This window comes from Brachypodium distachyon, chromosome 3 (genome assembly GCF_000005505.3).
Source record: "Brachypodium distachyon strain Bd21 chromosome 3, Brachypodium_distachyon_v3.0, whole genome shotgun sequence".
NCBI lineage: Eukaryota > Viridiplantae > Streptophyta > Magnoliopsida > Poales > Poaceae > Brachypodium > Brachypodium distachyon.
Genome location: NC_016133.3, coordinates 4,172,796 through 4,195,896, shown reverse-complemented (window position 1 = coordinate 4,195,896; position 23,101 = coordinate 4,172,796). Strand labels below are relative to the sequence as shown.

General features: G+C 48.3%; 3 protein-coding genes across 5 annotated transcripts; 1 reads left to right on the top strand and 2 right to left on the bottom strand.

Moving 5' to 3' along the window:
* Positions 1 to 835: 835 nt before the first annotated feature.
* On the top strand, positions 836 to 6,550 carry LOC100843568 (protein ECERIFERUM 3). The gene is made up of 10 exons (XM_003570552.4): positions 836 to 1,034; positions 1,150 to 1,385; positions 1,986 to 2,224; positions 2,623 to 2,842; positions 3,167 to 3,288; positions 3,497 to 3,861; positions 5,355 to 5,561; positions 5,641 to 5,751; positions 5,863 to 6,036; positions 6,169 to 6,550. The coding sequence occupies exons 1-10, from the start codon at positions 984 to 986 to the stop codon at positions 6,322 to 6,324; spliced, it is 1,881 nt and encodes a 626-aa protein (XP_003570600.1). The 5' UTR covers positions 836 to 983; the 3' UTR covers positions 6,325 to 6,550.
* LOC100832152 (flavin-containing monooxygenase FMO GS-OX-like 4) lies at positions 6,522 to 12,782 on the bottom strand. Of its 3 annotated transcripts, none has more exons than XM_003570966.4 (7): positions 12,066 to 12,765; positions 11,915 to 11,985; positions 9,642 to 9,806; positions 9,474 to 9,556; positions 9,252 to 9,387; positions 7,277 to 7,450; positions 6,522 to 6,997 (listed from the first exon to the last, which is right to left on the bottom strand). In XM_003570966.4, the coding sequence occupies exons 1-7, from the start codon at positions 12,700 to 12,702 to the stop codon at positions 6,773 to 6,775; spliced, it is 1,491 nt and encodes a 496-aa protein (XP_003571014.2). In that variant the 5' UTR covers positions 12,703 to 12,765; the 3' UTR covers positions 6,522 to 6,772. The 3 variants fall into 3 exon arrangements, 2 of the variants coding, with proteins under 2 accessions (XP_003571014.2, XP_024316986.1); XR_002964880.1 differs by lacking the exon at positions 6,522 to 6,997 and adding an exon at positions 7,597 to 7,732 and having other exon boundaries at positions 7,309 to 7,450; positions 12,066 to 12,782; XM_024461218.1 differs by lacking the exon at positions 6,522 to 6,997 and adding an exon at positions 7,621 to 7,732 and having other exon boundaries at positions 7,309 to 7,450; positions 12,066 to 12,782.
* Positions 12,783 to 17,155: 4,373 nt separating this feature from the next.
* LOC100831552 (flavin-containing monooxygenase FMO GS-OX-like 4) lies at positions 17,156 to 21,084 on the bottom strand. The gene is made up of 6 exons (XM_003570964.4): positions 20,358 to 21,084; positions 19,981 to 20,210; positions 19,804 to 19,886; positions 19,481 to 19,616; positions 17,609 to 17,782; positions 17,156 to 17,505 (listed from the first exon to the last, which is right to left on the bottom strand). The coding sequence occupies exons 1-6, from the start codon at positions 20,881 to 20,883 to the stop codon at positions 17,284 to 17,286; spliced, it is 1,371 nt and encodes a 456-aa protein (XP_003571012.1). The 5' UTR covers positions 20,884 to 21,084; the 3' UTR covers positions 17,156 to 17,283.
* Positions 21,085 to 23,101: the final 2,017 nt, after the last annotated feature.

Genomic DNA, 23,101 nt, shown 5'->3' with positions numbered 1-23,101 from the left:
TACAGGCCGGACTACACGCATGACGACGAGCCTCAACTAGCCAACTATGCATGCATGAGGCGCCGGCCAATTCATTTGCGGCGGCGACAGGCGCCGTACCCAAGCCTAGATGCTACCGGCCGGGCTCGATTCGTCAGGAATCGCGTCCTTGCTGTCCAGAGCGGCACTGTTGGTCATTCAGCTAGGGGCTGCCGCTCTTCTCTTCCTCCTCCTACCAATCAGACAATCACTGCCTTGCCTTGCCGGCGCGCGCGCCAAAAGACCAAATGTACATGGAGTCACGGACAACGTTTTAACAGCAAAGCTCGTTTTTCATCGACGGCGCCTACGCACACAGGCAGAACGCACCAAGTGCAGCGACGCCTATCTCTCTCTCTCTTGGTCCCACTCCCGGGAGAACGAATGGTTCGGGAGAGCACAAGAGAGATGGAGAGAGTAGCTCGGGTGGCTGGGCGGCCAGAATGTGAATTTCGCAATTAATCCCTATGTTTAGGCACACAAAAGATCACAGGTTGGAGTTATATCCACGTGTTTGTCTGTGCTCTTCTTCTGAAACTACGTACGAGTTGACAGTCTTACTATTTTCTTTGACGGCAACGTGTTGACTCCACTTAATTAATCCTCCTCGTTTGATCGCTACAGTAGAGATGAACCCGTCGCGTGGATCGATCCATCTATCGGCCACCCACTACTCGTACTGCTAATCTTGCCCCTCGTAGCGCCGATACGCGTGGCAGACCCTTCCGCAGTTACATGTACAGGTGGGCCCCAGTTACCCTTGGGTTAGATCCCGGCCCACTAGTCCGGCCTCCTCTTTATAGTACAGAGGCACGGGCATCCCAAGCCCCCACAGCCCACGCAGGAGACCAGACGTGAGCCGAGAGAGACTCCGACAAATCATTGAAAGCTAATCCTCGGTCGCTCGCTCTCTCCCTTTCTTCTCCACCGAGCTCCGTCCGGCTCACGAGGGAGCCCCGGCGGCCATGGCGCCCGCTCTCTCCTCCTGGCCATGGGCGAGCCTGGGCGTATACAAGGCACGCTTGCTTAATTTCCTTGGATTCATTAATTCCCGCGAGTTTCTTTTTGTTGATGTTTTCTCATATGTCGTGCATGGATATATTTTTGTGGTTGATGGATGGATGTTTGCAGTACTTCTTGCTGGCGCCGTTGGCGTGGAAGGCGGCGCAGGAGTGGAGGGGGAAGCAGGGCGGCGGCGCGGTGCTGCCGGTGGACTCGTGGTGGCTGCACCTGCTGGCCCTGTTCTGGGCCCGCGGGCTGACGTACCAGTTCTGGTACTCGTACAGCAGCATGCTCTTCCTCACCCGCCGCCGCCGCGTCGTCCCCGACGGCGTCGACTTCCGACAGGTCGACCTCGAGTGGGACTGGTAAGCAACTAATTAAGCACACAGAAAGGTATAGCTTCTGTGCGAAGTTCCTTTTGGGAGGTCTGTAGCTGCTGCTTCAACGCCAAGGGCGTGTAGTAGGCCGAAGTAAGAAGCAATTTAGGCGTAACTCGAAGCTTAATTTTAATGCTTAGCTAGGAGTAGCATAGTTCCTTCATTGAATGCAACGAGATTGGGCTTTCTTTCCGTTTCATTTTTTGCATAAGCCGACCGCGAATGTTTTGTTACGTACATCTAGCTTAGCTAGCTATACTCCGTCTGTATGTTCGTCAAGCCAAAAGAGAGATTGAGATTTTCCAACACGTCCGGAAAATGGCTTTGCTCATTGCCCGCATCACTCAAACCGCCATGACGTTCTCCTAGGCTCCTAGCCCCCTCTCCTTTTCAGCCATGTATCATCTCACGCACAAAAACATCCACTTTATATATATGGTCAGCTGTTATCGGAAGACGAAAAATCTTTTGTGACAACGACACTAGTTTTCTTTTCCAAGAACTTCAAATCCAGTAGTTTTTTTTTTCCGTGCTATTTTTATTCTCACAGGAATGAGTAATTTTTTCCTTGGCCGGACCCACCTCCAGGGATAACTTCCTGCTGCTCCAGACGCTGATTGGTGCCGTGGTGGTCAACGGCCCGCTGCTCCCGGGCCCGAAGCATCTCTCGCTGTGGGACCCGCGAGGGCTGGCCATCGTTCTGCTGCTGCATGTGGGCTTCTCAGAGCCCGTGTTTTACTTGGCCCACAGGGCACTGCACGGCGCCTCGCTCTTCCGCCAGTACCACGCCGCCCACCACTCCTCCCGTGTCACCCAGCCATTGACAGGTACGCAACAGTAAAAACAGAGCTGCAACCAAACAGTACTATAGTAGTAGGCGATAGCAAGCTAGCAGAAAAAAGAAGAGACAAAGCATGTGTTGTCCTGCATCACAGCACAGCCATTTTTTTTTTCTTCTGATCCGTGACAGGTACCAGACACAATAGTGCCCCCCAAAATTGTGCTTCTTTTAATGCCGAAATATTCTTTCTCTACCGCACGCTTGATCCTGGTATCTTTGCTGCATTTTTTTTTGGAAGAAATCTTTGCTGCATCATTATTTACCATGCATGCTTGGTAACTTGGCAGCACCAAGTAGTTATACGTATACAGAACACTAGTGTTTCCATCATTGATTTTCTAGAATAGTTTCCATCTCTGATTGATGCGTTTGGTTTGGTTGCAGCTGGATTCGGCACACCGTTGGAGGCGCTGCTGCTGATGCTGACGACGGGGGTCCCACTGGCAGGGGCCTTCCTGATGGGGAGCGGGTCCATAGGCCTGGTGTACGTTTACCTCCTCGCGTTTGACTATCTCCGGAGCATGGGATACAGCAACGTGGAGGTCATTTCGCACAGGGTCTTTGAGGCTTTGCCCCCTCTCAGATACCTCATCTACACCCCGTCGTGAGTGGAAAATATCCTTTTCACCAATACAGTTTCATGACACGAGCACCAATTATTCGGCGTAAAAGGCAGAAATCCTTCACGTGTGGTGATTTTTGTTGAAGTCGTTTTTGTTCGCTTCCTCGCCTCCCGTATGGTACATGTGACGCTGTCAGTGGTCAGAACCGTAAAGCTATTGCCGCCACTGTTTTTTTCATCTGCATTTGGGTTTTTTTATCTCTTTCTTATTAGTTGTTAACAAGCGGTAGGCAAATGAGGCTATCAGCCGTGCAATTTCATGGATTTTACGCTAACCCATGACTTCTTTTCTTTCTGTATGTGCAGGTACTTGAGCTTGCACCACAGGGAGAAGGACTCCAACTTCTGCCTGTTCATGCCCCTCTACGATCTCCTCGGCGGCACCCTCAACTCTAAGTCCTGGGAGCTGCAGAAGGAGACCTACCTAGGTACATCCATCCATCGCAATTAAACTACATGACCGTCCGGCCCCTACACTGATTACCTTCATTCTTCCACAGTATACGTGTATAGTGTAGTACGAAAGAACTGGAGAAAATCAATGATGCATATGCTTGCAACTGTATGCAAGTGCTGCTGGCCCCGTTTAGCTTGATTAACATGATCCGTCTTTGTTGATCGATCTGCCATAACCAGGGAAGGAGGAGAGGGCGCCGGACTTCGTGTTCCTGGTGCACGTGGTGGACATCATGTCGTCGATGCACGTGCCGTTCGTGCTCCGGTCCATCTCGTCGGTGCCGTTCGCCAACCACCTGGTGCTGCTGCCATTCTGGCCCGTGGCCGTCGCCTACATGCTGCTCATGTGGTGCTGCTCCAAGACTTTCCTCGTCAGCTTCTACTACCTCCGCGGCAGGCTCCACCAGACATGGTCCGTGCCCAGGCACGGCTTCCAGTACTTCATCCCGGCCGCCAAGGACGGCATCAACCGCCAGATCGAGCTCGCCGTGCTCCGCGCCGACCGCATCGGCGTCAAGGTCCTCAGCCTCGCCGCACTCAACAAGGTGACCATGATCAAGTCATTCGCTCCTTTTCTTTTAATTTGGATATGCATATGCTAGCAGCTAGCTGGCATGTGCTTCCTGCTTTTGTTTGGTTGAGATCAGGAGCGTTAATGCTTAGCGAAGGAAAACAGTATTCCTTTCTCTTCTTCTTTTCGCTTCCTCTTTTTCTTGTTAGAGTACTCTTCTTGTTACAAGCCTACAACTACCCATGCCTCTTTTTCTTGCGGGTGCGTCGGCCGTCTAGTTGGTCAGTATCTAGCAGCAGTATAGCAACAGTGCCCGGCAGTAGTAGCTATTCCCTCGTTACTAAAATACTTGTTGCTGTTTAGTGCAAGTTTGTACTACCTCAGTTACATAATACGAGGCACGCACGCATTTCTAAATTATCAATTTAACTAACTAAATATAAATTAAATAATTTAAAAACTATATCTTCTTTCGGTAATAATCTAATGATGTATTTTTTTTAATAAATATACATATTTAATTAATCAAATTGAGAATGTAGCGATGCTTGTGTGTCTCGTGTTATGGGACGGAGGGAGTACGAAAACAGCTACAAGCAGTAGATATCATGCATCAATCATACTACGAGGGAGGCTTGCGTGCATGTGAGCGCATTGAAGAGGTAGCAGGCAATGGCCAGAGTCGGCGACGACACAAGCGTCGCATGGGACAAGCGTATACACGGTCGAGTCGAGAGGTCGGCAGAAGCAAACGGCCAAGCCCCCCCCATTATTACCGTGTCTTTCGCAAGAATGCCATGAGCAGTGGTGGCCGCAAAAGTGGCCAAGTTGTCCTGGCCATTTCCATGTGCCGGTTGGCAGCACTGCGTCTTCGTCTGCATTGTGGGCCTGCCCGATCAGATCGCCGGGTGGTCTCACGGTCTAGCCGGCACCGGCCTGTGACTATACTGTCCTCGTGGCCCAATCCAGGCTCGGCATCGAGTTGGTGCATGCATAATGCTATAGATGGACGGAGAAGCACTGTAGATTGAGAGGTCCACGGCGTGCAGAGCAGATGCGCGTGATTCGGCCTATGGTGGCCCGGTCTCCGGTCCGGTGCATGTGTTCCTGCCAAGATCTCCGCGTGGATTCGGCCAGGCCCCTCCCGCCTGTGCTGCATGAACAGAAATGGCAGGTGACGTACCGTTAACAGCCAGCGGTAATTCGTCAATCTCTTGAAAACCGTCGGCTGTGGGCATTCATAAGAGTTAGTGTATGCCGGTACCGTGTTTTTAAAAAAAAGAAAAGAAATGGCAGGCAGTATGGGACAGCCTTCCGTATGACTGTATCTGCACAGTTTCAAATAGTTCACCGTGCAGGAATTCCACGGGAACAGCACCAGTTTGTTTGGATAATAAATCAAACCGAACAATTGTCCGATCTTGACATTCCTACCACCGATTTTTTTTTCTCAGAAGTGTGTGATCGATGAGGAAAACAAAAAGGGTCGGACTTAATCTGTTGTGGTTTTGTTAATTTTGGTGGCAGAATGAGGCGCTGAACGGAGGCGGCACCCTGTTCGTGGACAAGCACCCTGAGCTGAGGGTGCGGGTGGTGCACGGCAACACCCTGACGGCCGCCGTGATCCTGAACGAGATCCCCAGCAACGCCAAGGACGTGTTCCTCACCGGCGCCACCTCCAAGCTCGGCCGAGCCATCGCCCTCTACCTCTGCAGGAAAAAGATCAGAGTCATGGTACAATCCACATTTGCATCTCCACATGGTAAACTGTCAAGGTTAAGCTGACTCTCTTTTTGTGCATTTTGGGTTTCAGATGCTGACCATGTCGTCGGAGAGGTTCCTGAAGATCCAGAGGGAGGCGCCGGCGGAGTTCCAGCAGTACCTCGTGCAGGTCACCAAGTACCAGGCCGCGCAGAACTGCAAGGTGAACAATTAACCGGCGTTCTTCATGCATCCTCGTGCTCCAATCTGTACCCTGCTTTGCTTGCACACATGACGGCACATTTTAAAAAAACGTGCGTGTTAATTGCTGCAGACGTGGATCGTGGGGAAGTGGCTGTCGCCGAGGGAGCAGCGGTGGGCGCCGGCGGGGACGCACTTCCACCAGTTCGTGGTGCCGCCCATCATCGGCTTCCGCCGCGACTGCACCTACGGCAAGCTCGCCGCCATGAGGCTCCCCAAGGACGTCCAGGGCCTCGGCTCCTGCGAGGTACTCCGTACTTGAGATGACACAGCTCTCTCAGACAGCAGCAATTGCCTGAGATCCGTGTCTCCGTGTCGCCCTATTTACATTCTTTCTGACGGCGAATTGGCGTTCTCCACTTTGTTCTGTTGTTCGCAGTACACGATGGAGAGAGGGGTGGTGCACGCGTGCCACGCCGGCGGCGTGGTGCACTTCCTGGAAGGGTGGGAGCACCACGAGGTGGGCGCGCTGGACGTCGACCGGATCGACGTCGTCTGGAAGGCGGCGCTCAAGCACGGGCTCACGCCGGCGTGACCGACCCCGGGCCACACATATAACATGCAGGTGAAGCACAGGAAAAAAAGAGAGAGAGAGAGAGAGGAACGAATTTGCGTATGTGCCGGCCGGCTGCTTGATCGATCAACCGCGACCTCCCCCTTCCCTCCCTCATATCTTACTCGATCCATTCTTGTCAGATGCATCGATCAAATACTACCGTTTTGACAGGAGAGTGAATGAGTGAACGAATGAATTGATCGAACCGCCCTTAATTCTCTCTCTCTATATATATATACATACATATATATATATATATATATATACATATACATATACATATATATATATATACATATACATATATATATACATATACATATACATATATATATACATATATATATACATATATATGTATATATATACTGCGAGCATGTTCTTCGTCTTGTGTTCTTGACATCTTCTGCCAACAATCGATGGTAGATTAAGGCGGAGGGGTGGCAGGACAAGAATACCGGGCGAATTCTCGATTTGCTTGGGCCAGCAGCTGGTCGAGTTTGCCACCTCCATCGCCGGCGTCCCACTCGTCCCTGTAGCTCCCCATGCGACCCAAGGTGTTAATCCTGAGCGCGGCGGCAAACAACTCCTTCCTCCACTCCGTGACCCTCTCACGCCGGCATTGCCCTGCGAGCCAGTCCTCGTACTCGAACTGCATGCCGAGGAATAAGAGAGACTAAGATTTACCACCTCCGTTTCAACACATAAAATGTATAACTTTTTATGAATGTCAAATTCCTTAAAGTTTGTAGAAAAAACCAACAACAATTAAAGTCCCAAATTAAGATTACTACTACGTAGATATATCATGAATCGTATTTTTTTTAAATAGTTGATGCTGATATTTGACCATTAAAAAAAGTTATGTCCTATATTTTAGAACGAAATGAGCAGCTAGAAAACAGATCAACTCAAGCGAGCTAGCACGTACCTCGTGGCTTTGCATGCTGTGGGTGTATCTCCGGGGCCATCCGCGAGCGCTAAGCTCCGAGTAGAATGCCGTCACGTCTTGCGTCATCTCCTCCTCCGACGGGAGCTCGATTCGTCCCGACAGAACGCCGGCCACCCAGTTGCTCTGGAGCTCGAATAGTGGGAAAGGGGCTACCTGGATGGATGCACATATAACCAAATAAAAAGTTTAAGACAGATTCTAAAGTTTGCAAGGCAGGAGAAAGAAATATAGCTCCCTATAACGAACTTGCTGACAGTTTTGCAATCAAATCATGTTCCCTTTTTCTCAAGAAACTTAACTTGTCCTTCCTTAAAAATAAGTACCGTAGAAACCTAGGTTGGTTTCTCCTCAGCAGTCTTAACCAGACATTCTTAAGGCCAGTTTGTTTTGGCTTCCTGGACCGGCTTCTTTGAGAAGCTGTCCTCCCTCAGCTTCCTGGAAAAACCATCATCTAAATTTGATTAGGCCTAAACTATTTTGAAAGTTTAGCTAAATTTATGATGTGGCTTCTCCAAGAAGATAGGTGAGGACAGTTTTTAAGAGAAGCCGGTCCTAAAATCCGAAAAAAACGCAGCCTTAGCCCCTCAACGGTCTCTGAGGGCTTCGTCCTCCTTTTCAAAAGGAAAAAAAAACTCTCACCTATTGAAACGACTTAGATTTGCTTCCTAGTGTTGGAAATCGGAGCCGCGCTGAAACTTAGTATTGACCAAATGGTCACAACATAACGGCACATCCAAATGACTTGGTTCGGCAAACTAGCTCTTACTACTCAGCAAATCAAAAGGTCACAGCAAAACAGCACATCAAGACGGTTGATGCGATTCAGAGAACTCATGTACATCCCGCGACATGACTATGGAGCGCAATCTTCGGGTTTTCAACAATGCCCAGCGGACGGTCTCGCATCTCAGTCAGATGGCTTGGGACGAGCTTGCAGCCTGAAAGGTCGGCGGCTTCAAGGGTGCTGCTTTATTCCCATGATTGTTGATCTCTGGTCCCAAGCAGTTAGGCCGTCAAAAGTTTCCTAGTTTTTCTAGTTGCTCTAGCTAATTGCTCTTCCTTATATGTACAGTTTTTCCTTTTCCCTCGTTGAGGCCCCCTGTACTTCCTTCCTTCTTAATTAATGAAACGCAGCGTTGCTGCTTTCATCAAAAAATATTGCAACAACGACCGTTTAGAACATGCCGTCAGATTCCCCTGGCATTCGGATTACAGCGTGTAGTGCTACCTTCATTACATGGGATGCCCAGATAAAAGCATTCAACTCCAACACTAATAAAAAGTCCAAACATAACTCAACTCGTACACAAATATTTGTTACATCCTTGACAACTCGCCGGACAGAAAACGGTTTTACCAATAACATGGTTGTGTTTTCGCAAGTAGCTACCGCAAAAAGTAGTAAACATACTGAGGAAAAAATGAATAAGAGACAAAAAAAGCTTTAAATAGCAAACTCTCCCTAATTTGAAACAAAGAGTTCACCAAATTGTTTTAGGAGTTCTTGTTCCTGCAAGATTCCGGTTCATGACATGTATGGACATAAGTTTGTTGCGTGTTATTTATTTGTTCATATAATTTGTACATTATTTTGTTCCTATTATCCCAAATGCCAGATTTTTAAATTGCTTTCTTAACTTCTTATGCTGTGAAATTTTCATCCAACAATTTTATATCAATGGATACTCTAAAGTGCAGAATTCACATTCTTGTAAAAAAAAAATTAAATTTTTTTGGCCGGTTGGACCTTGAACAGCACAAGATTGCCCCTTTTATGAGGAGGTGATGTCAGTACCGCTGGATCTAAGGGAGTACTACCTCCGTTTCTAAATACTTGTCGTGGTTTTTCTACAAATTTACATTAAAATCACGACAAGTATTTAGGAAGAGAGGGAGTACTAATTTTTTTCCGTAAAACCAACAAATCAACGGTTTGTTACGATACTAAACGGACCTTATGTGGCAACCCAATGAAGGAGAGCCGAGGAGCTAGCTGTGGCGGGAACACATGCTTGTAGAGAGGTCCGACACGGTTGTCATCCACGGAGATGGTCGAGTCTTCGCTGAGGAACGTGAAGCTGTACTTGTATCTACACCCTCGAGATGAGAAAAACATTGATTAGCATTGGCGAGATGAACAAATGGACGTGAAGGAATTATGAGCGAGTAACTGTACCCAGTGCAATGCATGATGACATCCGCCTTGACCCGACTGCCGTCTTGGAAGACCACGGTGCCGTCTTCCTCAGCACGGTCGACCTGCAGGGGGCAGCAGCAAGCATTTGCAGTTAATCATACTCATCGCGCTGTGAGACGGCAGAGTAGCAAAATTAAGCACTTGTACCATGGAATGAAAATGGAGCCACAGGTTATCATGGCCAGGCAGAGGCAGCCTGTCGCAAGTGGCAGCCGGCGCCGATCGGTTGGTGAGATGGACTTCCTTGGCGACGCCAGCGATGTCCCTCGCAATGTCCGTCCCGCTCGGCCCACACCCTATCACCACAACAACCTGCCAGCCAAAATGTACGACATCCTCGTATCTATAAACTTTATAAAAAGTTGATTTCATTAAGTACAAGTTAATTTTACCAAGCTGCACATGCAGCCTATCCACGTCATCACATCGGCCATCACATCGTTCGTGCACACGTTTTTCGTTTCCGCACGCATTCCGTTCCGTTCTGCAGCAGCGTCGTATGGCCTTCGCCTGGGCCTTTCGCAGCTCAGCAAAAGGGGGAAAAACGGACTCCACCAAGATGTGGCATTTACAGCAGGGAAAAAAAATCCTGATCGATGCTGCGCTGCTTCGCCTTCCTGCACATGCTCCCGTTTCTCCTGCGCCCGACATTTGCCTCCCTGTGCCGTTGTGTGCCGCTCCCCTGCCCGCCGCCCTTCCCTCCCAAGCTATGCGCCCCCGTTACTGACCCATTGGCCGCTCCACTCCCCTGCGCCCCTGCAGTCGACCTACACCGCCTGCCCTCTCCCATGCGTGCCCGTTTACTTTTTATCTTCCCCGTAGAAGCTATCTGAACTCTTTGTCTTCTGCGTAGACTAAATGCCGTGAGTGGAGTCGGAGCCACCTTGGCAACCCATCCCTTCCTCTTCTTCACCGTTATCGAACTTATAGATGCATGCTTAACAGCTTAAGTACCGTCACCCATGGGCCAAGACGCCAAGGTATTAGCAGCGACATGCAGCCGGATGGGGAAGCCAAGCGCTTGATTATTATGTGCCTGCAGGTCGACCTGGACACTCGCCACACTGGCTCCCTCGTGCCAACCATCATCGGGGCCGTGCCACCGTGGTCCATGAGATGGAAAAGGGATGGTCCGCGAGCTGGAGAAGGGACCCTGCTTCACTTGAACCATGGCTCCGTGCTCATCCGCCATAGCAACAGTCAAATGGAGGCTATCATCATGCATGGACAGGCCTGGCACGGGCGCACTGCCGATCGACACTGCGTCTGCAGCTAGCACCGTCTCCGGCGTCTCCGTTATTAGCCCGTCAGGAACCCCCATCTCCATAGCCCGCCGCTTCATGCAGATGTCCTCCCAATCCTACATTGATTTGGACAGCGTTGAGGACTTATTTGCCTACGAGCAGGTAATATATTCTTATGTTAATTCCCTTTCCTTCCAATTGTCTCGATTACTGTGGCAACCTCAAGTTCACCGGGACCTAGATCTTGAAGGTTGCAGCCTCTGCTGCTCTTCCCTCCGCACGCCCTTATGTGGTCTTGATTGAGTGGTCATGAACCAAAATATTCAGAGGATTTGTGAGATACAACGCTGATTTTCTCATGATTCCGATCATTTATTTATTTATATTTTTTATCTGTGAAGATTGATAGACCCCAATATTTATGATTCATCTTTATTTTATTTAAGATTTATTTTCATTTCTGGAGACCGACAGTTTCTTAGATAAAATCTGACAACACTATGAAAATCAGATGCTAGAGATATTGGTGCAAGTTCTTCGCATTTCATACCTACTAAAGATACGAAGAGCCTGACCTACTATCTCCGGTCCCTAAGTTATTTTTATTTCAATATGAAGGCGTACCTCCATTTCTTGTAAGAGTACCAATAACAACCCAAGTAAGTAAGAAATACGAAATTTTAATTGTTTCAGTTCCTGTATATCTGAAGTGTTAGTTGGTGCCTATTGTCATGAAAATCGTATACTAGCTAGATGAATGAATGAGTCATCTGGCCATTGTAAAAATACACACCTGATTAGGTTTGCTGATTCTGATTTCTATTTGTTGTTTTATTGAGAACAAAGAAGATATATAGATGCATTGGCCAGAATTTTGTAGGGAAGGTACAACCCAAAGTAATCGTTTTTAGTTCTGTCTATGTGTATTATTGACCCTAGGTTTCAGGTGTATCACATATTTGTGTTTTCTCTTCCATCCATCATATTATGACTCCTAATACTATTCTTTTTCACTGTCAAATCATCAAATCAGGATGTTTCTAAATATTTATTTTACTTCATCACGTTTCATTTTATTGCGCGTTATCAAATGAAGGGAATCCACGGTTGATTTGATATTTGAGACCGCCAATTAAATTTCTCAGTAATCATCGGAGAGACAGGAGAAACACGCACTTGGTTCTGAAATGGCTCCGGCACGCGGTAACTGTTGCTGTGCAGCTGCTTCCCAGGCCAGGCGTCGATGCCTGCAGCAACGTGCGAGTCAAGAGTGAAGATGGGCTGATCGGACGGTCGGTCGGTCGGGTGGATTGCTCTACGTGCGTACCGGCGATGTCGTCGGCGAAGCGTGGCTCGCGGTAGTGTCCGCTGCAAACCACGACGGCGTCGAACACCTCTTCTTCCGCTTCGCGCCTCTCCAGTTTCGTCCTTGTGTGGTAGCTGACGCGCCAGCTCTCGCTCGCGCCGGCCGCTTCCCTGGTGACCCGGACGACCTCCGTCTGGAGCCGGACGAGCCCGAGGAGGTCGAACCGCCGCGCGAAGTCCTCCAGGTACCGGCGCACCTCCTCGTGGCCCGGGAACCTGCGGGCGTCGCCATCGCCGGCGGCGTGGAAGGGGAAGTCGAGGAAGCCCATGGACTCGCGGGGCAGGTTGGTGCGGAGGGACGCGTAGAGGCAGCTCGACGACGGGCGCTGCTCGCTTCCGCCGCCGGCGTCGTCGTAGACCCAGACGCCGCCCACGGCGTCGGCGCGCTCGAACACGACGGGGGAGTGGCCCTCTCGCCGCAGCTCGCGCGCCGCCACCAGCCCCGCGGCCCCTGCCCCGATCACGGCCACGCGGACCGAGCGCCGCGGCATCGAAGATTCGGATAGGATCAGGGAGCGGCGGGGAGGGAAGGGAAGGGAAATCGATGGATCTCCTCTGTTCTGTTCTCCTCCTCGCGTGTCTGTTTTTCTGCCGCTCATGTGCGTGCAGCGAAGCGCAGCTGGCGCCTAACATTCTTCTCTTGAATTTTCCTTTTGCCAAATTTATTAGTGCGTTATCTTCTTTATAAAATGTAAGCACATGCAGCAGGATTTGATTACGTTTTCTGCCATTGCTCCATTTTATATCGCCACGTTTTTCCCGGCTGCTCTGATGGCTGTTTACATGTTGCCATCCCATGGGGTGGGGGCGGGGGGGGCGGGGGGTCAATTCTTCTGAGTTCTGACGGCGATTGACTGCCTGCGTGTTTGTTTGTTTTGCTCGGAGATGGTGGCACGCGTGTTATTCTAATCTTGGGTCTGCTAATGCTAGTGTTCTAGTATGAATCTGATTTGCAGAAGTAGCTTGGTTAATTAGTACTAGGCTGGTTTGTATGCCGTAAGTGGTGTACAGTCTTTGAAGTGTATTCGGTGGTTTTGCATGACTCCTGGTTCGTGTAGGTTGGAAGTGTATTCGTTTTGCATCTCTACTACTTATAAAGACACCAACATGTTCTTTTAAATCTTTCCCGCAAAACGTACACCAACTTTTCCCACCTCACAAAAACAAATAATTAGGCTCACTAATCAGCTCAAACAAATGACGTTTAGTCTGCTAACTTTTTCTGTGTGTGCGTTTAGCCATTAATTTACGTTCGATGGTGCTCTGCCACACGACTCCTGAAGTCCCGATCCGCACATACGCGATCTGACCCACTGCCTTTGGCGCGCCTCCGCCATCAACTCGACCGCCCACCGCCACCGCCCTCTCCCGCGTCGCGCGCCCGTCGCCGCCTCGCGCCCTCACGCACGCGCTGCCAACCGGCGCCCGACGCCGCGCCTCGCGCCCTCACGCGCTTGCCTTCCAGAGCCTGGCGCCGCCGCCCTCGCGCCCCGCATCGACAGCAAACTCATCTCCCGCCGCCGCCGCCGCCCTTGCGCCCCGCATCTGCCACCAACTCCTCTCTCCCGAGGCCGACTCCTCAAGCCCCGCAGCCGGGATACGCGAACGCGAGGTGCCCAGCGGCGTCGAGGCGCCACTGTTCCGTTGAGTCGTCATCGCCTTAGCGCCCGCACGAGTCACCGCGGATGTGGCCGGAGCATCCGCCGCCCCGTCCAGTCCCCTAGAAGCGAGCTTCTTGCTACAACTTCTCCTCTCCCCTTGATTTTATATGCAGTTCATTTTCAATTCCCCAAACTGTTGTTATGTGCTTAGCTCCGATGGTTGATTACAGTTTGGACTGGATGATTTATTTGTTAGGATGTTGGATTCACCAAACTGGATTGGGTGTAGTTACAAAATTCAGTCCTAATTTGGTTTAATTTTGAATCAATCAGTCCTCCTCAAACCCGCTGGAGATGCAGGCCGAACGCTCATGGGAACTCCTCCGCGTTCCTTAGTTTCTTTGAGGCATGGAACAAGAGTGACATTTCTGCTCAATGTCTGCTTGTGCTAATGCCTGAAAGAAAGCTATTTTTGGTTGAAGTTCCATTTGCTACAGAAAATGAATATGTACCGTTCAAATGTACCTCTTAATTTTCTGTTATAAAAAGTTAAAAACCAATATGCCAAAAATGGGAATTTGCATCAAAAGGATCAATACATGCAAACCTTCTCATTGAGATATTATTGACTGTGTTTTCTATTTGGGTCACTTTATAGGCCTCCTGCTTGTCTGACTATCTTTTAAAAATTCTTCAGACAAATGATACTCAACTCGGTACAATGGTGGCAGAAGAGGTACTCCTTGATATGATGATATGTACTATGAGCGGCCAATATTACTGATTTGGATAATAATTTCTGCTCCAACTCTTTTGTCAATACTTGAAAATTGGCATAAGCTGATCTACTGTCATCTTCATATTGATTAGAACTTCCCAGGTAAGCATTTAAATTGAATATAGATCCATGCTTCACTATTTAATATTTTACTACTCTATGTAAGTATCACCTATGTTGATGATTGTGGTTTCTGAAAATTAACAATTCTCAATGCTGAAAGTACTATTAGATTATCACACTATCACATTGCTAGCCAACCCATTTCCTTTTTGTTCTGAATTTCAATTTGCATTTGATAATCCTCTTCTGGATGTCGTGTAAACTGCAACGAGGTTACTTTTATAACCACTATCGGCGTACCTAATGAATCTATGTGCTTGTATATACTCGGAGATAAGGGTTTGTCTTCTCTAGGGAAGGAGCTGGTTCTCTTCTCATAATGGAAGAGTTGCATAAGAAGAACAGCATTAGAAATGGTAAGTGGTAGTGAGGGAATTTATATACAGTTTCTGATGGGAAAGGAGAACATGGTCCTGAAAAATTGAAGGTGGCGTTCTTGTTTGTCTTACTGGTTCTAATTGCCCTTTTTTCGAGGATAATATGGATGCTATCTCCATTGATTCAGAAGTACTCTTAGAAGTAATTCAACCTCTTGCATTTCTGTTTCTATCTCATGTAAATCCCTCTCATGAGATCCACTCTGTAACCAGTTTTACTAATATGTTTTGACTGCCTCTTGGAGCAGCATTTGACAGAAAAGAGAAAGAAGACTCAGTTTTACTAATATGATGCATGCATTAGTTTTCCCATGAAGAGAGCTTTCCAAAACAGCAGCGAACAGTCCAAAGGCCTACCTGAGCTCCTCATTCTTTCTGTTGGTATTCTAGCATCTGTGCTTAATGTTTGCTATAGTATTTGCATGTTTGCATTTGAACCTTGCAGAAAATAGACATGGTAAAAACACGGAGTTTGGTTAATTTACATGGGTCCACTATTTTGCTTGTTTTTCAATGTCTAATTGACATACTAAATCTGTACTTTCTATCTCTATGTTGTAACCTTATACTGTGGTACCTATTTTGTTTGCAACCAGTTGTTGATTTCGACGGCGTGGGTCACTTGATTTCTCTCTTTAATTGATTGTTGTTTCTGCTGCACTTCTTGATTGATTATGTGGCACTTCAAAAACCCACAGTCCCCTGCAGTAGCAAAACCAGTCAAAGAAAACTTTCTTTTCTTTCTGTTTTGGGAGCGATGCTGAAGTCTTATATTGTCCATGCAAAGATCATCGTGTATTTGTTCAGATAAAGAGACGATAAGTATGCATTTGTCCTTTGTGAGTGGTTCCATATCTGTCCACTTGGCCAATTTAATTTTTTCTTAACTTTTCTATGTGTTGCAGCTGGCAGATGAAGCTATATTATCTGAGGCTGTTGAATCTCCTGCTGTGCAAGATTGGTTCAACAGAGCTGCTGGTGTTGGGGATCCAATGCACTCTTCCTGGCTTTGAAGTTCCAAGAAATAAATAATGTCCAGAGGGAATGTTGATCAAAGTGGAGATATCATAGTTTTAGATAGATTCTGCCCAATAAGATTTTAGTCTTCATTATATCAATTTTGGTGTTGATCCAAATGGAGAAATCATGGTTAGACAGATTCTGCCCAGTAAGATCTTGGTTTTCATTATATCAATTTTGGTGGTTTTGGCCTGTCGTCATGTAAGGAATAATTCTTATAGCTGGCTGTGTTATTCTTCAATGTGCTTAATAATTTTGCATTATCCGTATGAAACCATCATGTGCATTTTGATGAGTGTTGTAGTAATGTTGAAATTGGTTGCATAATAAGTACCTCAATATTTTATATGAACCGGGACTGGATTTTTTTGGGGTGCTTTGTCAATTTCATTAGCCACTGAATTTACTAACATCATATATGTATATATTCTTCTTGAAACTTCATTCAGAAAGTACTTTGTTTTGTTAATAATTGCCTGAAGTATTGAATTGTGATTGTACTGAGACTACTAGGCATGTAACCGGAGCACTTCTCCATTATTGCAGTGGACACTTCATCTATTTGAGTTTGAACAGTAGCTCGAGATTGACCCTCCAACTAGGAAGAAATATGTTGCCCCTTTTCAGTCATGATGTTTGAATTTCATCAACTGTTATACTTTTGTACGTTTGTATGGCTATCACCAAAAGGCTAATCCGTAAGTGAAATACCGTGTTGTAAATCTAGGACGTGCGTGCATGTGCATACTCACCAGTGACTCCTAGTTCGTGTAGGTTTGCTTGTTTGGTCGGCTGTCTAAGCAGACTGAGCCGTGTAAGAGATATTGAGTTTCAGAAATAAAGAAAAGTGACAGGTGGCTCTGCCTAAATAAATTTCCGATCGCGTGCGTCTTCGTGTGATTGATCTTTGAGCAAACCCAACCACGCGTGCCACGCCGGCGGCGTCGTGCACTTCCTGGAGGAGTGGGAGCGGGCGCGCTGGACGTCGACCGGATCGACGTCGTCTGGAAGGCGGCGCTCAAGCACGGGCTCAGGCCGGCGTGACCGTGCCGGACTGCCGGGCCACATATATAACATGCAGGTGAAGTGGTGCCGGCTGCTCGATCCATCGATTCTTGTCAGACGCACCAATCAAACCGTTTTGACAGGAGAGTGGATGAATGAATGAATGAATTGAACTCCCCTTAGGTAAATCATTAAGGGTAAAATGTCACTGTACAGCAAGCGTGTTCTTCATCTTCTGTTCCTTGATATCTGCCGCGAACAACCGGGGGAGGGAAATTAAGGCGGGGGAGCCGCAGGAAGAAAATACTGGGCGAATTCTCGGTTTGCTCGGGCCAGCAAAAGGTCGAGCTGGTCGCCATCGCCGGCGTCCCATTCGTCCCTGTAGCTCCCCATGCGGCCCAAGGCGTTCTTCCCGGTCGCGGCAGCGAACATCCCCCTCCTCCACTCGGCGATCCTCTCGCGCCGGCATTGGCTCGCGAGCCAGTCCTCGTGCTCGAACTGCATCCCGAGGATGGAAGAGAGGTTAGGATTTAGAAACAGATCAGCTCAAGCTTAGCTGTAGCTACTCGATCCTAGCACAGAATCTTAGGCGCTCACGCACCTCATGGTTTCGCATGTTGTGGGTGTATCTCCGGGGACACCCGCGAGAGCTCAGCGCCGAGTAGAATGCCGTCACGTCTCGCGTCATCTCCTCCTCGGACGGGAGCTCAATTCGTCCCGACAGGACGCCGGCCACCCAGCTGCTCTGGAGCTCGAACAGTGGGAAAGGGATTACCTGAATGGATGCACATATAACCAAACAAAGGATTTAAGACAGATTCTAAAGTTCGCAAGGTAGGGGAAAGAAATACTAGCTCCCTGTAACGGACTTGCTGACAGTTTTGCAATCAACACATGCTCCATTTTTCTCAGAAAACTTTGTGCTTCAACTATTATTGAAATCTTCCTTAAAAAGTGAATTTTACAAAACCACAGTTTTTATAGCAGTTGTGTCACTAAATCACAGTTAACGAAAAACCGTTCACAAAACCACACATTTTGAGTCAAATTGTCTCAGTCAGCCCGAAAGCGAGTGGATGCCGGTTTTGCTTGATTTCTTACAGGTGGGCCCACCTATTGTACGCCACGTCGGCCCCAACCTGACCTAACCCGTTAGCCCGCGATTAAACTCCCAGCCCCCTTCTCACTCCCGCAAGTTTTCAGCCCCGGCATGGCGTCTGACATGTGGGCCCCACCGGTAAAAAATCAAGCTAAACGGCGAAACCACCCGGTTTCGGGCTGACTGAGACAAGTTGACTCAAAAAGTATGGTGCTTCGAAAGGTTTTTTGTTAACTATGGTTCAGCGACACGATCACCCTAAAAACTGTGGCTTTGCGAAATTTACTCAAAACAACTATTGTTGCAATCTCGGTAGGTTTCTCCACACCAGTCTTAACCAATCATTCTTAGCGAAACCACTTTAAGCGAACTCACGTACATCCCGGGACATGCCAACTATGAGTCCTCTTCCTATCAATATTGCAACAACGACCGTTTAGGAACATGCCTTCAGAAACCCCCTTCATGCCCCTTGTTACTGTCGCTTCATTTGGATTACAGTGTCTAGTGCCCCCTTCGTTACATGGGATGCCCCGGATAAAAACATTCAACTCCAACACTAGTAAAAAGTCTAAACATAACTTGACTCGTACACAGATATTTTTTACAACCTCAACAACTTGCTGGACTGAAAATGGTTTTAAAATAACATGTTAGGGGTTTTGCATAAGTAGGTACCGCAAGAAGAAGTAAACACACCGAGGAAAAAAGGAATAGAAGAAAAAATAAAAAAGTTAAGCTTTATATAGCAAACTCTCCCTAATTTGAAATAAAGGAGTTCGTCAAGTTGTTTTAGGAGTTCTTGTTCCTGCAAGATCTCGAAAATTTGGAATTTTTGGTTCATGACTTGTAGGGAGGTAAGTTTGATGCTTGTTATTTATCTGTTCATATAATTTGTACATTACTTTGTTAATATTAACCCAAATGCCAGATTTTTCTAATTAATTTCTTATCTTCGTATGGCGCGAAATATTCATCCAACATTTTTTATCCCACATTAGACCATGTAAGTTGCAAAAAAATTCACAGTTCATTTTCTTCAAAAAAAAACACTTACAGTTCACGGGTCCAATATATGTTGGCTGGTTGGACCTAGAACTAGCACATATTACCCCTTTTATTTTTTCAAAAAGGAGGGAATACTTCCATGCACAAGATTACTTCTTTTATGAGAACGTGATGTCAGTTTGACAATGTATTACTCCTCCATCCCATATTAAATGACTCAATTTTTTATAAAAATGAACGTATTTATATACTAAAAAATATCTAAATACATGTAATATTTCGTCATTTAATATGGGACGGAGGGAGTACTAATTATTTCTCAATAAAATCGACAAATCAACGGTTTGTTGAGAGACCTAAACGGACCTTTACTGGCAACCCAATGAAGGAGAGCCGGGGAGCTAGCTGCGGCGGGAACACATGCTTGTACAGAGGACCGACACGGTTGTCATCCACGGAGATGGTCGAGTCTTCGCCGAGGAATGGGAAGCTGTACTTGTATCTACACCCCCAAGATGAGAAAACAGCAGAAAATTTGTTTATTTCTTTACGGATCGGCACATGTACTGCCTAAATTAATTGATTATCATTGGCGGGATAAATAAATGAACACGAAAAAGATCATGGACGAGAAAATAGATACAAATAATTCTGGCCGGAGGGAGGGAGCACTAAAATATGTAACGTACCCAGTGCAGTGCATGATGACATCCGCCTTGACCCGACTGCCGTCTTGGAATACCACGGTGCCGTCTTCCTCAGCACGGTCGACCTGCGGGGGCGCATATTTCAACAAGTATCTGTAGTTATCATCGCGCAGTGAGAAACAGCAGATTAGTTACTGTAGTAAAATTAATCATTGGTACCATGGAATGGAGCCACAGGTTAGCATTGCCAGGCAGAGGCAGCCTCTCGCAAGTGGAAGCCGGCGCCGATCGGTTGGCGAGATGGACCTCCTTGGCGACACCGGCCATGTCCCTGGCAATGTCCGTTCCGCTCGGCCCACACCCTATCACCACCACGACCTGTTGCCGAAATGGCTCCGGCACACGGTAGTTGTTGCTGTGCACCTGCTTCCCAGGCCAGGCGTCCATGCCTGCAAAGCGCTCGATCGAAAAATCAAGATGCAGACATAGGAGCGCGTTGACTGTTGTTGACCATGCAACTTAGTGCGAGACAAGAATGGACAGGACATGGGGTGGTCTGATCTGATCGGATGCATGGCATTGCTCTACGTGCGTACCGGGGATGTCGGCGAAGCGTGGCTCGCCGTAGTGCCCGTTGCAGACGGCCATGGCGTCGAACACTTCCTCTTCCTCCGCTTCGCGCCTCTCGCTCGTGTGGTAGCTGACGCGCCAGCTCTCGCTCGCGCCGGCCGCTTCCCTGGTGACCCGGACGACCTCCGTCTGGAGCCGGACGAGCCCGAGGAGGTCGAACCGCCGCGCGAAGTCCTCCAGGTACCGGCGCACCTCCTCGTGGCCCGGGAACCTGCGGGCGTCGCCATCGCCGGCGGCGTGGAAGGGGAAGTCGAGGAAGCCCATGGACTCGCGGGGCAGGTTGGTGCGGAGGGACGCGTAGAGGCAGCTCGACGACGGGCGCTGCTCGCTTCCGCCGGCTACGGCATCGTCGTAGACCCAGACGCCGCCCACGGCGTCGGCCCGCTCGAACACGACGGGGGAGTGGCCCTCCCGCCGCAGCTCGCGCGCCGCCACCAGCCCGGCCGCTCCGGCCCCGATCACGGCCACACGGACCGAGCGCCGCGGCCGCATCGGAGATTCGGATCGGATCAGGGATGAGTTAGCGAGCGGCGCGGAGGGAAGGGAAGGGAAGTCGATGTCGATCGATCTCCTCTGTTCTGTTCTGTTCTCCTCCTCGCGTGTCTGTTTTTCTGCCGCTCATGTGCGTGCAGCGAAGAGCAGCTGGAGTTGGAGGGAATCCCCTGTTATTCCTCTCTCTCTCTTCGAATTTTCTTTTCCCCAGATTATTAGTGCGTTATCTTCTTCTTGTGTTCAGAAAAGGTACTCCATTGCTGTCTTTTCTTTCCCCACGTTTTTCCGGTGGTTGTTTAGATGTTACCATCCACAGCAGTCATGATTAATAGTACGGAGTACTAAGTAGGGAAAAACAAATAAATTGCCGTGATTAGGAAGATAGTGGCCAGGTCAGAGCAGGGACTTGCATTTTTAAACTTTGTCCTATCGTCTTTCAGATGCAGATTCAGATGCAGATTCAGTCAGGAAAGGCCGCTTTGGTTGGGTCACCCAGCCCAAGAACGAGCTGCTGAACCTGGTTTCGTTAGCGGCATGTTTTTGTCCGGTTCCGGGGTACGGGGCTGGCCAGCAGATTCCTGTCCACGTGTTTTTCCTCGATATGGTCTTTGATCCGGACAACTTCATATTTCCGTTTTTCATAAATGAAAAAGAGAGAGATTCCGGGGTGGGAAAAAACGACAGGCGATGTCGCGTTTTGCACATTGCTTCACACACGACGTTTTATGTACGGACGTCTGCCTCCCTCCCTTTCTTATTCTGTCTGCTGTCCAAGGCGTATCCAATTCCAAACCCAAAATACTTTCCCCCGTCCCACCACATCAGAATATCTCCCCTTCTGCTAAGAATACCGAATTTTTTCACGCCTCCTCTTCCCTCCAAAACATGACAGGTCTATCTTTCCAATCCCTTTCTTGCTGATCTCCAGATCAATCTAATTCAGATGTAATCTGTAGCACTACACGCAAGTCAGATTGAGAGGGTAAACAAAACTACTGAATTTTCATGGAACAATTCGACAAGCTTTGCGTCTAGTATTATTCGCAAATCAAATTTCTTGCCCGTCAGAAGTATCCTTGAAAATATGATTAGTGATGCACTGATTGAGATGCAGTCTGATGTACGCGCGGCCGCCGATGACCGACCAAGACAAGAACGGCGTGGTTGCTGCAGGCCTGCAGCTGCGGCGGCAACCAAAGACGACGACGATATGGTTGCAACAACGACCAAAGGCGAGGACGAGGAGCTCCACGATGTTGCAACTTGCAAAGAACCACAAGTACGAACTGTGGCAGCAGCGTTCCAGCGGCAGGTCACAGGCACAATGGAGAAGACGATAGCGAATCAGATTGGTCTTGGGCTTGACGGTTCAGTTTGGTCATGGGCTTGTATTTTGGGTAGGACTGGGTCAAATCTAATTAAACTGCACTCCTGGCAGCCACATATCGTCGTAATAATAAATGAACAATGATGCATATGACGTTATTTGTACGATTCACTTACGACGCAGCGGCTCCAGGCCTGGTCATTGAAACATCATCAAGGAACTCACCGTAGCCACGTCGAGCCGTACGTCAACACGTCGTACGTGAATCATTTTCGATAAGGGAACAGGAGTCAAACAAACCCTTCGCCTCAAAAGTCAACTACTACTGCAACTACAGGCATGATTCAGAGTTTCAGAATTGTGAACTCCCAAAAAGCAAGCATCGCTCCGTTGACAACAAATTTAGCTGTGCAAAACAGTGCACACTACACCTAGAGGTGGAATGGATTTGATGGACGTCTGAGAGGTCACCACTGAAACTTATCAAAAACCGCACCGAAAACGAACAAAATGAATTATCAGGTATTTTCTATATTTCGGTTTTACTGTTGCTAACCGAAATAAACATGATCCGTTTTTTTTTTTTTGGGTTAGCCGTGGGAAACCGAAATCCACATGGCCTGGCAGGCTGGCACTCCGCTAGCGCCCGGCGGCCCAGGCGCCCAGCCCAACGAAGCAAATGGGCTAAAAATCTAGGGGATTCCTCATTCCTTCCCTACTCTCGTCTGCGGTCTGATCGTGTCATTCTCCCTCCTCTTGGCGGGGCTCGCTCCTCCCCTCCACTCGCAGTCTCGCACGGCGACGGCAGCCAAAAAATAAAAGCCCAACAAAGAGCAGTTCCCAAAAACACCTGCCCAGAAAAATAGAAAAGGCCCAAGTACATCTCCACTT

Excerpts from the sequence above, each read along its gene's own strand:
- LOC100843568 (XM_003570552.4), top strand. The coding sequence starts at position 984 with ATGGCGCCCGCTCTCTCCTCCTGGCCATGGGCGAGCCTGGGCGTATAC. Across the intron at positions 1,035-1,149 it reads CGAGCCTGGGCGTATACAAG|TACTTCTTGCTGGCGCCGTT; the intron begins GCACGCTTGCTT and ends GGATGTTTGCAG. Across the intron at positions 1,386-1,985 it reads GTCGACCTCGAGTGGGACTG|GGATAACTTCCTGCTGCTCC; the intron begins GTAAGCAACTAA and ends ACCCACCTCCAG.
- LOC100832152 (XM_003570966.4), bottom strand. The coding sequence starts at position 12,702 with ATGAGCGGCAGAAAAACAGACACGCGAGGAGGAGAACAGAACAGAGGA. Across the intron at positions 11,986-12,065 it reads CTTCGCCGACGACATCGCCG|GCATCGACGCCTGGCCTGGG; the intron begins GTACGCACGTAG and ends ACGTTGCTGCAG. Across the intron at positions 6,998-7,276 it reads ACAGCATGCAAAGCCACGAG|TTCGAGTACGAGGACTGGCT; the intron begins GTACGTGCTAGC and ends CTCGGCATGCAG.
- LOC100831552 (XM_003570964.4), bottom strand. The coding sequence starts at position 20,883 with ATGCGGCCGCGGCGCTCGGTCCGTGTGGCCGTGATCGGGGCCGGAGCG. Across the intron at positions 20,211-20,357 it reads ACGCTTCGCCGACATCCCCG|GCATGGACGCCTGGCCTGGG; the intron begins GTACGCACGTAG and ends AGCGCTTTGCAG. Across the intron at positions 19,887-19,980 it reads ACCTGTGGCTCCATTCCATG|GTCGACCGTGCTGAGGAAGA; the intron begins GTACCAATGATT and ends GCGCCCCCGCAG.